This window comes from Podarcis muralis, chromosome 7 (genome assembly GCF_964188315.1).
Source record: "Podarcis muralis chromosome 7, rPodMur119.hap1.1, whole genome shotgun sequence".
Classification (NCBI taxonomy): Eukaryota; Metazoa; Chordata; class Lepidosauria; order Squamata; family Lacertidae; genus Podarcis; species Podarcis muralis.
The window spans coordinates 18,966,635-18,979,736 of NC_135661.1; the positions used below are offsets into that span (position 1 = coordinate 18,966,635).

The following is a 13,102-nucleotide window of genomic DNA, read 5'->3' on the forward strand; positions in this document are numbered from 1 at the left end:
CATGATATGTTTAAGTTAGATTTAAAAAATGGGTTCCTGGACCAAAGCTCACAATTTGAAAGACAATTATTACAGAATAAGAATAAGTTATTGTCCAAGATGTATAACCTCTTATTAGAATGGGAAACAAAAGACAAGCTAGTCAAAGCTTCAACGACACACTGGGCAATGGATACAGGACACAACATAGATTTAAACCTCTGGGGGAAACATTGGAAGAATGATTTGAAATTTACTGCATGTTACTCACTGAAAGAGAATGATATAAAAATGATTTACAGATGGTATTTGACCCAGAGTTGGCTAAGATGTATAAAGCAGAATCAGATATGTGTTGGAAATATAAAGAAATGAAGGGAACATTTTTTTTTCATATGTGGTGGACATGTTAAAAGGTAAAAGAATATTGGGAAATGAGTTGAAAAAAATGTTTAAAATAACTTTCCCAATAGGACCAGAGTCCTTTTTGTTGGGAATAATCCAGACTGAAATCCTAAGTGTCAACAAAATTTATTTATGTATGCAACAATGGCGACCTGAGTTTTGTTAGCCTCAAAATGGAAAGTGAGGGAGGTCCCAGGCAAAGAGGACTGGCAACTTAAGATGGTAGAATATGCAGAGCTTGCAGGTTTAACATACAGAATAAGAGAGCAATAAGAACATATATTCAAAGAAGAATGGAAAATATTTACTGAGTATATGGAAAATACAGTGGTACCTCGGGTTAAGTACTTAATTCGTTCTGGAGGTCCATTCTTAACCTGAAACTGCTTTTAACCTGAAGCGCCACTTTAGCTAATGGGGTCTCCTGCTGCCGCTGGAGCACGATTTCTGTTCTCATCCTGAAGCAAAGTTCTTAACCTGAGGTACTATTTTTGGGTTAGCGGAGTCTGTAACCTGAAGCGTATGTAACCTGACGTGTATGTAACCCGAGGTACTACTGTAACTGTACACAGCTGAAAAGGCTTGGCAGCTTAAGATAAAATCATCGGTGTAATTAATGTTCGAGTGATATAAAAGTGGAGAACTGACTAAAATGCTTATAACAAAATATGCAGGAATGAAAGATAACTAAAACGAACCAAGGAAAGAGGAGGGAAGTCACTGGATATCTAACAGTATGTTAATGTTTATTTTAAGATGTAAAACTGAAAATTTAATAAAAATTATTTTTAAGAAAGAGTGCATTTGTTCATTATTTAGTTATTTTAAGAATTTATATGCTGCCCTTCAAGTATAAATATTTCTCTGGTGGCTTTGAGATGAAAGTTATAAAAATACAGAAACAACAGAACAGTTGAATAAGCAGAAGCTCTGCCCTGCAGGTGGCTTCCCAAAGCCACCTTTTGTTTATTAGCTTTCAGATGGACAATGCCCAAGTTTGAAAGATCTTTCCCCAGATTCTACAGGCTACAGTGCTTACATCTGACGAACTGCAGAAAATGTGGTTTCTGTGAAGGATTCTGTAAATGCAGTTTGACTGCATTTGTATAGGACACTGAAGCTGTGTTTTCTACATAGCTCGGCTGGGTAGCTGGCTTTTAAGACAGCATTAAAAAGGAAAGCATAAGCTTAAAGTTTTAATTGGATTTATCTTCTTTCTTTCTTTTTGCGATGTAAACCATAATGTTATGGTGTTCCTGTACTAGTAAAAGGGGGAAAGCAATTCCCGCTTGGAAGAAGATTTGGCATGAATAAGCTTGCCAAAACAAAAAACTGGCCTGTCCTACCACCTGAAGGACTAACAAATTTCTTACGGCACACCAACATTTTCCAGATGCCTGAGACGAGTTTGCACTTGAGGACATTGACTCTAGCCCACAAAAGTTCAATCCACCTAGGAAATCTGTCAGTTCCAATTTCTCAGTTTTTCCCCAGTCTTCACGTCTTCCACATTTCCACGTCAGTTTGGGATAAAAATATATATATTCTCATACATCAGCATTTCAGAATGAAATGTGCACGTTTGTCTGCAATTTTGCCTAACTGCACATTTTTGCAAAGCAGTTTCCCCTAGTATAATGTACTTTCATTGGTATATGCATTTTTTTGCACTCTTTACCCTAGTACAGTACACACATTTCCCTGCACATTACAAGACTGCAGAGCGGCATTGCAAAATTAGGAGAAGAGTGAGTTTCGAAGGATGGCTATTTTGGTTTGTGTATTGTTTCAGAAATTGTGAATTAGGTAGATTTGCCTATAAGGGCTCACCCGCACAGCTCCATGATTTGCAGGCACAGGTCTGAGCATGGTTTTTTTGGGGGGGGGCCCAACACCTTTCCTGTGAAAACCCAGTTTACTGCTAAAACGCCCCCCCCACACACATTGACATTTGCTCTGAGAACTGAACATGGGCTCTGTCCCACGATAAAGAACATGATTTGTACAAAGAAGACCCCTGGTGCAAACCATCTCCAGTTAAACAAATAAAACAGGGGGCAGGGGGTGACAGAGATCTCTGCCTGATCTCTTGAGAAAAACTGCTAGTCAAGAGTAGACAGTACCAACCGCCTTGGACGTAATGATTGGCAGCTGAGGCCTTGCTGGTGGTGCTGCAGCCAGGTGCTGCCCATGGCAGTTACCCATAGCAAGGTCTTTTCAGTGGTGGCTCCCTGTTTGTGGAATGCCCTCCCTAATGAGGTGCACCTGTCTCCATCATTATTAACATTCAGGAGGAATGTGAAAACATTCCTTTTTACCCAGGCATTTGTGGTTGAAGGATACTGTTCCTGGCAACCCTGAGATCACTGGATGGAGTAATGTTTTAAACTGTAAGCGCTCTTAGAAGGTTCATTCACTCTAATTGTTTACAGAATGCTTTAACTGCCTTATAATGTTTTTTTTGTTTTTAGATTGTGGATTGGTTTGTTGCTCTGGGCTCCTTCAGGATGAATAGCGGATTATAAATTCAATAAATAAAGGAATACTGGGTTAGATGGACCAATCGCCTACCCTAGCATAAGACGACTTCCTAGATTTCTCATGGCTGCAGATAAGACTGCTGGTAAAAGAGCAGACTTTACTCTGAGTGTCCCTCCTTTCCCACATCTGTCCCCAACAGACCACTGTCCTTGATTTTTTTTCCCCACTTGGGAGATTCTTCAAAAAAATTCATTTGTGCAATTTGCTAGCATCGTCGTTCTTCGAGGTTCAGCTCCCTCCCCCTGGGTCTCTAGAAGCTTAAGGAAGGTGAGTGGGTGGACGGTTGGATGCAAAGCATCTCAAGTGCACATGTTGGCAAATGCAGACACGAGGGGAGCACTGAAAAAGCACACCATGCACTGCGCTGTTTGCTGCTTCGCACATTTTTGCAACTGCTGTTGGTAACACATAGTGGGACAAAGTGTGTTTTGTTCGAGACTGTCTTGAAGCAAAACAACACAAACACTCTCTTGGCGTCTAACAAAAGTGGGTCTTCAGGAATGCATAATAGCACAGATTAGGAGTGGAGGAGAAATTCAATTTTGTTTGCATTTTAATGAGAGACGTCTGAAACTAATATGTGGGAATGGGTCTATATTTTACTTATCATCCTGATCTCCCAGGAGAAAGTCACTATTGTTTTAATTCACACAAGAGCAGAGTATAGGTGGTTTACGAGAACCCCAGAGGGATGGGGGGGGGGGAGACGACAAATTTGCTTTCATTTGCATTCCAGTTAGAAACTAATTCACATTTCTAAAACCAATACATGAACTGAAATGCGCTTGTTGAAATTCACACTTCTCTGAATTTTGCGGTATGCACAAACAATATTTCCAAAAATACATACAACGTTAACGCAAAAATTTAATGACAGTAATGTACAATGCATTGATGGGGTATTGCTTGTAAAAATGAGTAAATCATAACTGCATAGAAAAATGTGGTTATTAGGACAAGATTACACTAAAATGGGTAAGGAGTTTTCATGATTTTTTAAAATTAAAAAATCACAGATTGATGCAGAAATGTGGAAAATGAGATGGGAAGAATGAGAAACTGAGAGATATTGACAGATTCGCCCAACCCTGGTACAGAGGTGATCTTGGTATGAAAAGTGTCCCCATCCTCACTTATCACTAAAGGTAAAGGTAAAGGGACCCCTGACCCTTAGGTCCAGTTGTGACCGACTTTGGGGTTGCGGCGCTCATCTCGCTTTATTGGCTGAGGTAGCCAGTGTACAGCTTCCGGGTCATGTGGGCAGCATGACGAAGCCGCTTCTGGCGAACCAGAGCAGCGCACGAAAATGCCGTTTACCTTCCCGCCAGAGTGGTACCTATTTATCTACTTGCACTTTGACGTGCTTTCAACTGCTAGGCTGGCAGGAGCAGGGACCGAGCAACGGGAGCTCACCCTGTCGCAGGGATTCGAACCGCCGACCTTCTGATCGGCAAGTCCTAGGCTCTGTGGTTTAACCCACAGTGCCACCCGCGTCCCTCACTTATCACTATAACAGGCTAAAAACACACACACATATACTATAGTAAAAATGCATGCAGTTTATGAATATCTGCAAAGAGGTCCTAAATGCTTCAGCAGCATAACAGACAGCCAACACCATCACTGCAGTCCATTGAAAACTGCTGCTTCTACCTGAAAGCAAAAAGAGGTCAGTGAAGACACCAAGTGGATCTCAGTGGGGAGAGCATTCCACAATGAATAAGTCCCCGCTTCCCCCACCAACTGAATTTCCACCCACAGGAAGGGTCTCAGGTGATGAGTGAAGTTCCAGAGCTGATTCAGAGGGGAGGCGAAAGTGATGAAAGTACTAGGCTATGCACAGCTTTAGGTGCGGGTGGGGAGGGAAAATCTTTCCCGCCTACCTAGCTTTTTGAGAAACGTTCTGTGGGCCATATGCCAGTGGTGGGCGGGGCCACGGGCAAATGTGGGCAGGGCTACAGATTAAATGCTCCTTTTGCACCATCGGCTTCTCTCTGCACGTGCTCACACATTTCTGCCTTCCATCTAGGCAATCAAGAAGCATTATCTGAGTCCCAGCCCGGCAAATATAGTCAAGGAGTGTGTGAAGCCAGGTCAGTGAAGGCTATGGCCCAGGGAGAATATCAAGGAGCAGAGGGAGAGGCCGGGGGGCTGCATTTGGCCCCGGGCATGAAGTTCTTGACCCCAAACCATGCTTTAGGTTTACAATAACATTTTATTTTGCCATGAATTTATTTTGAATACGTACATAATTGTTGGGCTAGACTGTTAAGCTCAGGGTCATGGGTTTGTGCCCCACTTTGGGCAAAAGCTTCCTGCATTGCAGGGGGTTGGACTAGATGACCCTGAGGGTCCCTTCCAACTCTACGGTTCTATAAATGAGATACTAATAATTGATACTTAGGCCTGAATCTAATTGAGTTCTGTTCAGAGTGGGCCCACTGAAATCAATGGACCCAAATTAGACATGTCTGTTAACTTCAGTAGTTCTGCTCTAAATATAACTAGCACCAGATACAACCTATTGTTAATTTCAAGTAATATGTCATAAACGATATCATTGCAGATATATAATTAAATGAAATCCTTCTGTTTGATGCACTGATTAAGCTCAACAAATCAATCAGATCAGAAGGTGTTCCCACTACAAAATAAACCTCCAAATTCACAATGTTTATCTCTCCCACAATAATATATATCCACTGCATTCTTGAATTCCAATAACTTCAAACTCTACTTGTTTTATGATGTTATCATCCCATCGTCTCCCTTCCCTTCCCTGCTTGTTTGACCTCTGTGTTGTTTAGTCGTTTAGTCGTGGCCGACTCTTCGTGATCCCATGGACCAGAGCACGCCAGAGTTAAGCAGCCAGACTTTGGGAAAGTACGGCTTTTTCCATGCCTGACATATCCTCCTACAGTGTGAACTGCTGTCAAAAGACGAATGGTCATTTCATGATCTTCCCAGAGCAGCACTTATTTAATATAACCAAAGAATATTGACTAGAACTTTTAAATTGCTTTTTGAGAGCCTGTCCTCTGGAACAATTGGGCTGGCAATGCCTGCCTGGGTACAGTTTGTTCAGGCATTTCAGGGCTGTTAATTTTTAGACTGGACAGTTCAGTATTTTGCTTTAGCAGTTTGGTAATGGATTATTATTATTTTTACTGGCAGTGGGTTGTATCCAAGTAAGCCCTACTCAGAGTAGACCCAATAATAATAATAATAATAATAATAATAATAATAATAATAATAATAATAAATTTACTATTTGTACCCCGCCCATCTGGCTGGGTTTCCCCAGCCACTCTGGGCGGCTTCCAACAAAGATGAAAAATACACTAAAATGTCACATATTAAAAACTTCCTTGTTTTCATATTAATTCATATTAATGGACCCAAGTAATCATGTCTATCAACTTCAGTGGGTCTACCTTGAGTAAGACTAGAATTGGCTACAACCCAGTATGTGTTTTCATTTGATTTATAGAATCATAGAAATGTTGGAAGGGACCACAATGGCCATCTAGTCCAACACCCTGCAATGCAAGAATCTCAATTTGTATTCCAGCCTTGTGATTTTAGGGTTTCTGCTTTGCAAACTGCTTAGGGTGACATCCAGTGCTAGTCCTAACAGACATAACTAACAGGTCTATTAGTCTCACTGGGCCTTCTCCGAGTAGGACTTAGTTGGATACATACAACCCTTAAAGCTTTGAGGGGAGAGATGTTCCTCCCTTTGGAAAGCCTTGTAGCATTTAACTGTGGTTAATAAAAGCATCCTAAAGTTTTCTCCTTGTTAACAGGAATCAAAATCCCAAATCTAAAGACTTCAATCTTACACTAAGAGTAAGTCTCTTTGAACTCAGCAGGACTTCTAAATGCTTCTAAATGATGTACAGACAGAGGGGATTGCACTGCTAAATCCTAACTTGGCTCCTGCATCTTGTCACGCAGTGGTGGGCTGGGGGAAGTGGTTATCACTAAAATTCCCCCTTCAACACTAGCTATTAAAAAGCACTGGGTTAGCTGTGCATTTGGTCACTCTCTGTGCATCCCTCTTTTTTGAAAAATGAAAGCTTTCTCGCCTGTGCGAGGGTGATTGTGTTACCAGTGTAATCGACTCCAGCATCCTAAACCAGCAGTTCATAACTTGTGCTGTGAGGTGGGGGCAGAGAGAGAAACTCAATACCCTCTTGTGCAAGATGGCTGTTAGCTAAGCCTGACCTTAATTTTTATTTAATATTAAATGGGGGGGGGGGCGGATGACAACACATGACTTGAATACAATTTATCATCATACAATGTGGACAGTATTTAATCTTGTTGAGTTGTATCCAGTGCCAATCCTACCTAGAGGAGACCCATTGAAGTTAATGGACATGACTAACAGAGTTCTGTTAATTTAAATAGGACTCCTCTGAGTAGAACCTTGTTGGAGTCTACCCATTTTCTTAATCCTTCTCCCAAATCTCCTGCTGCCATGTCAAGTATTTTGCATATATGCCTGCCATTCCGTGCTGTCTTTTGGGGTTTGTCAACTTTGACCTTGATAAAGGTAAAGGGACCCCTGACCATTTGGTCCAGTCGTGGCTGACTTTGGGGTTGCAGTGCTCATCTCGCTTTATTGGCTGAGGGAGCCGGCGTACAGCTTCCGGGTCATGTGGCCAGCATGACTAAGCTGCTTCTGGCGAATCAGAGCAGCGCACGGAAACGCCGTTTACCTTCCCACCGGAGCGGTACCTATTTATCTACTTGCACTTTGACGTGCTTTCGAACTGCTAGGTTGGCAGGAGCTCACCCCGTCGCGGGGATTCGAACTAACGACCTTCTGATCGGCAAGTCCTAAGCTCTGTGGTTTAACCCACAGTGCCACCCGTGTCCCTTGACCTTGACAGGCTGGTTTAAATCTGTGCAGCCAGAGCAATTTGCATTTCTGTTCTTCTCCTGCTTCAGTCAACAAAACAAAACAAAAAATTACTTGGGAAAACAGATTTTCAGATAGGGACCCCCAGGACGAACCAGAAGCCATCTAAGTTGGTGACCATCACTGTTATTATTATCTGAATTTTGAACCACTGTTCTCTGAATTTCCATGACGATGGATCATAAGGATCCAAAACATGCTGAATCAATAAAACTCTTCCTTATTTTTATTTCTGATGCTCGTTTTAGAACAACATTCCCTCCTTGCAAAAAAAAATGAAACAAAGAAGGAAAATATTACAAATATCACGGGGGACTCTTCCCTCCCCATCTTGTCAGCCCTGAAATACCAAGATTGACCTAGGTGTAGATTAGTAATATAATAACACCCCACAAGAATCTTACACTGCATTATGAGCTGACACCCCCCTCCCCATCTCAGTTTCCACTGCATTATCAAATTGCTTTCTCCTACCATATCCACATCCAGAAAAGCCCCATGGCTGTTGCCTAGTTAACAGCATCCGAAGAAATGCCACCTCCAATTGCAGACAAGAGAGTTTTTCACCTATCAAATGTGCCCATGTGCACACCTGCGTACAATTAATGGACAGACACATCATAAATGGGTCCATTTTGTTTCTCGAAACCTTTTGGCCTTCCTCATCATAACCTGTCCCAGAAGTCAAGCAAGAGTCTGAGCTGCCACACACATCCAACTGATCGCATACATACCCTGCTTTCAGATTGAAAAATGCACAACCTGTTTAAGGAACTTGCACCTAGCTGGAGGTTCTAGTTGTCTAAAGCACTGGTTTCGAATTGGTGGGTTGGGACCCACTACCAGATCGCAGCCTGACTTAAGGTGGGTTGCAAAAGCAGTACTACCAACATACAAATATATATTTTTTTAAATTAAGAAATGGGTCCCCAAGTGCACCATTGGGTTATAGATTCCAAGTCCTGAATAGTAGACAGATTTCACTACAGAATTGTTATTAGCAGTTGGCACCACCAGGGAAGGACTTTTGAGCAGAGTCCAGGACCTTCACACAGAAGGAAGACTTTGAGAGCCCCAAACACAGCTGGCTTAGCACTTTTCAAGGTAATACACATTACAATCTAAAAAGCCACCCCCCGCCACAAAATAGTATTAACCCCATTGCTATTATCATGTTTACATCAAAACATATCCCAGCCTCCAGGGTCCAGAGAGTTAAGTTTGCAAAAACATTTGCTAGAACACCCCCACCTCCCCAGGGCAGTCAAATGTAAATGAGGATGGGATCCATAGAAATTAATTGACCTAAGTGGATCAGCTCCAAGTGGCACTAATATAGGACACAACTGAATGTGACTATAATAATTGCTATATGGACCATTAGTTTATTATTAGAAGTGTAAATGTAATACTGCTTCCCTTGTCCCATCTGGCACAGGTTTACTCAGAAGCAAGCCCCAGACTTACTCAGAGTGAAATACTGCATATAGGACTGCACCTTTTGAAAAGGGCAGAGGAAGGGAGACTGTCTACCTATGTGATCTGATCACCTCTGGCTGTCTTTGAGTATGCACTGAGTGTTTCTTACTTCAACTTCAGATAGCTATGGAAAAACCGAAAAGGGGGGGGGGCTTTCAGCAAAGGGTTGGATTCAACTAAGTTCTACTCAGAGTAGACACACTGAAATGAATGGGACAAAGTAATGTCTAGCCATTCCAAAGGGTCTACTTTGAGCAGGAGTAAAGTTGCATACAACCCACTGAGCCTATTCTCAGTAGGGCACAAGCCACATTTGGGAAGAAAATGAATATATATTTTAAGCTCTGGTCCATAGCTCCTTAAAGTGATACCCAACCCCTTGGATGAACTCTCTAGGGAGATCCCCGGTTCCCTCCTGTCTAACAAGTAGGGCATATTTTGATGATTCTCTCTTCTACTGCAGAAAACCTCCTCCTCCTCCTCCTCTCCGCTGCCAAGTGATCAGTGCAACCTTCATCCGCCGCCCTTGCGAAGACCCAAGAGGGGCATCCGTTTGAGGGCAAAACTCCAAAGCCTTGCAGACGGATCTGCAGCGGCGATTCCCGAGTGCGAATCTCGCCTCCCAGTGCGGGGGAACTCTCAGCAAAGTCTGGTCTCTCTCTCCCCCCCCCCCTCTCTCTCTCTCTTTCTTGTTCAAGCCCCTCGTTCTCATCCTCGTTGGTAAAAGGGATGAGGAGTGTGTACGTACATCAATCTGTGTTTATCTCCGAGTGCGTTATTACCGTCCTTTATTGCGCACACTTCAGACGTACAGTTCATTTCTGCGCGCAATGCTTTCTTGCAAACGGGGAAATAATACCCCCAGCCAAGCGCACCCTAGGGCAGGGTGATGCAAGCCAACCAGCCCCTCCAACTGGGAGGGAACCCCCATTTTAACCCCAGTGCGACTTTCCTACTGAACTTACATAGGATGGGCTGAGAGCCTTTGTTAACTGGGGTCGGGGGAGAGAGTTGTACGCCGTGCACTTTCCTTTCCCAGCTCGCATGGTGCACGAGCTCGTCGAAATCTCACAAACACTCTGCACATACCCAGAGGCAGCCTTTGATAGGAAAGCTCTCTGGCACAAGGCAGGGGGAAGAGAGATTCCTGAGCTAACATTAACTCGAATCCTCGGTCCCCCATGATTACTTTGGGATAGGCCCAGCGACGGTCGGAAGTAAAGGAAGAAGGAACTCCTGTGCTTTTTAAGAGTTGCGCAGAAAAAAAGACATTTTCAGCGCAGGGGCTGGAGGCATGCGGGGGAGAGGATCCTCCTCTCCTTACACAACTATTTAAGAGCTAAGAAGGCCGGTGGTCCAGCCCTTTCTCTTGGTCACCCTAGGACAAGGATGGGGAGGCCATTGCCCCCTGCCCATGTTGGTCACCGCTGACTCTTGGTCACGCTGGCTGCTGGCCGGCAGGGTCCAGCAAACACCCGTAGAGCCACAGCTGCTCCGCATCCCTGTCCCAGGATGAGTTGCAATTTTGTTGGATCTTGCATTAAAAGAAACACACCCACCCCGCCTCCTAATGCTCCTCAGAAGCAAGCCCCACTTCGCCCTGTAATGCTGGGAGATCCTTCAGACCCATCTCTGAGAGCAAAACCCTGCTGTCCTCTGCAACGCTCGGCTTCCGGGCTGACGCGCACAGGATCGCGCCTCCAGGGCGCTTAGGATGGCAGGCGTGCAGCCTAACCACTAGGCAACCCTACCTCGGGAGTGAGTCCCGCTCTGCTCCAGCCGCCTTCCTCTTGAGTTAAGCGCGCCTGGGGCTTGCAGCCCAAAGCCTTCGTCAGAGAGAAGTTTCCCTGCGCTCAGTCAAACATCCTCCCCAGCTGGGATCGCTGCCTTTAGATACCTATTTTTTAAAATAATAAAGCAACAAACCCCATTCTAACTAGAGAAGGGAGTCGCTTCCTACGGCGCGCTTGCTCCTCTTACCTGGTGCAGGTGTGCTGTTGGGTGCAGAGCAGGAGTAAGGAAGGCAAAACCCAGGTCAAAAATTCCATCTTTTCCTATATACGTGTGTGTGTGTGTGTTTAGATAGGTCCCCAGCGCTGTTCAGACGAGGAGAAGTTGGCAAATCCCGGCTGGGCGGCAGCAGCAGCAGAGGCGGCGGCGCATCCTGCGATGGGGTAACGTCGCCATCCTCCCGAGAGCATCCACAGACTGGTCCTTCTCCTGCCCAGGGAGGAAGTTGGCAGAGAGCAAGTCCTTCTCACGCCAAGTGGCTCAGTGGCCGCCAAGGCGACCGCGCAGCTCCCACCATCGCCCCGGAGTTGGAGCCGGGGTAGCGAGAGAGGGATGGAGAGCTACTCCGGGACAGGCACTACCTGGCTGCCCTGCCTTGCCCCGCTCCGCTCAGAGGGGCGCCTTCCCTGGATGCCAAAGGCAACGCGCACCCGGGCACCCTAAAAATGGCACCCTGCCCCACATGGCGCTCTCTCTCTCTCTCTCTCTCTCTCTCTCTCTCTCCCTCCCTCCCCTTCTCCAAGAAGGCGAAATTATTCTCCTTCTCCCGTTATTCTTCTTTAAACATAAAAAAGCAGATCCGTACAAAGCTGGTGGCCGAAAATAAACCTTCTCCGAAATTACAGATTTTGAGCATTACCAGAGAGAGCGCAGCAGCTGGAGGAGGAGGAGGAGGAGGGCTCAGCGCCTCTCCACGTGCTCAGTTCGAGCCCAGATTTTGATTATATGTATATAAATAAATAAATAAAAAGAGCAGTCAGGCGGCCCCCAAGGCACAGCGAAGCGGGGTTGGGGAGAAGGCAGAGGAGGATGGCAGGAATTATTGGGAAGGAGGGTCTTGGAAAAAGAAGGCGAATTCTCTTTCTCCCCCACCCCCTACCTTTATTCTTCCTGGGAAAAACAAGCTGTCAGTTTCAGGAGGGATGGGTGGGTGTTAGAAGCACGCTCTTCTCCCCCGCATCCGTCAGTTTCAGCTCCAGAGGTGTTTTTTTTTGTGTGTGTGTGTGTGTTTTTAGTGGGGGGTAACAGAAGCAGAGTAGTGCAAAAATGCCCGAATAAACTCAGTCACCCAATCTTGGGGAGGGGGTGAGAGTGTGAACAAAGAACTTTGTTTGAGCTCAAGGTTTCAGAAATCATCCTGGAGGGGGGGGGTCATTGGTGGCCCCCCAGAGGCAGAATTGTCTTGGTGATTGGGGAAGGGCTGTTGCTTTATGGTTAAGAACCGGCTTTGGGTGCAGAAGTTCCCATGTCCAATGCCCAGCAATATCTGTTCAGGGTGGGAAAGACTCCCTGTCCGGAATCCTGGACAGCTGCTGCCAGTCAGTGCAGTCAATACTGGGGTAGGGGGACCAGAGGTCTGCCTGGGTCTTAAGGGAAGGACAGCAGATTAGTTATCAGAGCACCTGCCCTGCATGCCGAAGGTCTCATGTTCACTCCTTGACCACCTTTAGTTGGAGTAGGGGAAATTCCCTGCCTCAGCCACTGCCAGTCAGAGGAGACAAAGCTGAGCTAGGTGAACCAAAAGATCTGTCTCCACAGGCAATTTCCTAGGAGGAGAGTTGGAGTCCAACATTAGTCAGCAGAGCAGGAGGCTCTTAATCTCAGGCATGTGGGTTTTTGCCCCAGGCTGGGCAAAAGATTCCTGCATTGCATGAAGTTGGACTATTAGGTGACCCTGGTTCTCCCATCCAACTCTACAATTCTATGATCTGGAGGGCTGTAGGTGCAGTTTGCCTGGCAAGTGCTGTAGTCCTTAGAGCA

The 13,102-nt window shown here is 45.1% G+C and overlaps 1 protein-coding gene across 1 annotated transcript in view; it reads right to left on the minus strand.

Moving 5' to 3' along the window:
• The window catches only part of GABRD (gamma-aminobutyric acid type A receptor subunit delta), a 32,691-nt gene extending 20,190 nt beyond the window's left edge, over positions 1–12,501 (minus strand). The window contains exon 1 of the mRNA XM_028740919.2: positions 11,312–12,501. Within this exon, the coding sequence (XP_028596752.1) occupies positions 11,312–11,379 (68 nt within the window). The 5' untranslated portion in view covers positions 11,380–12,501. The remainder of the gene's footprint in view (positions 1–11,311) is intronic.
• Between the last annotated feature and the right edge of the window lie 601 nt (positions 12,502–13,102).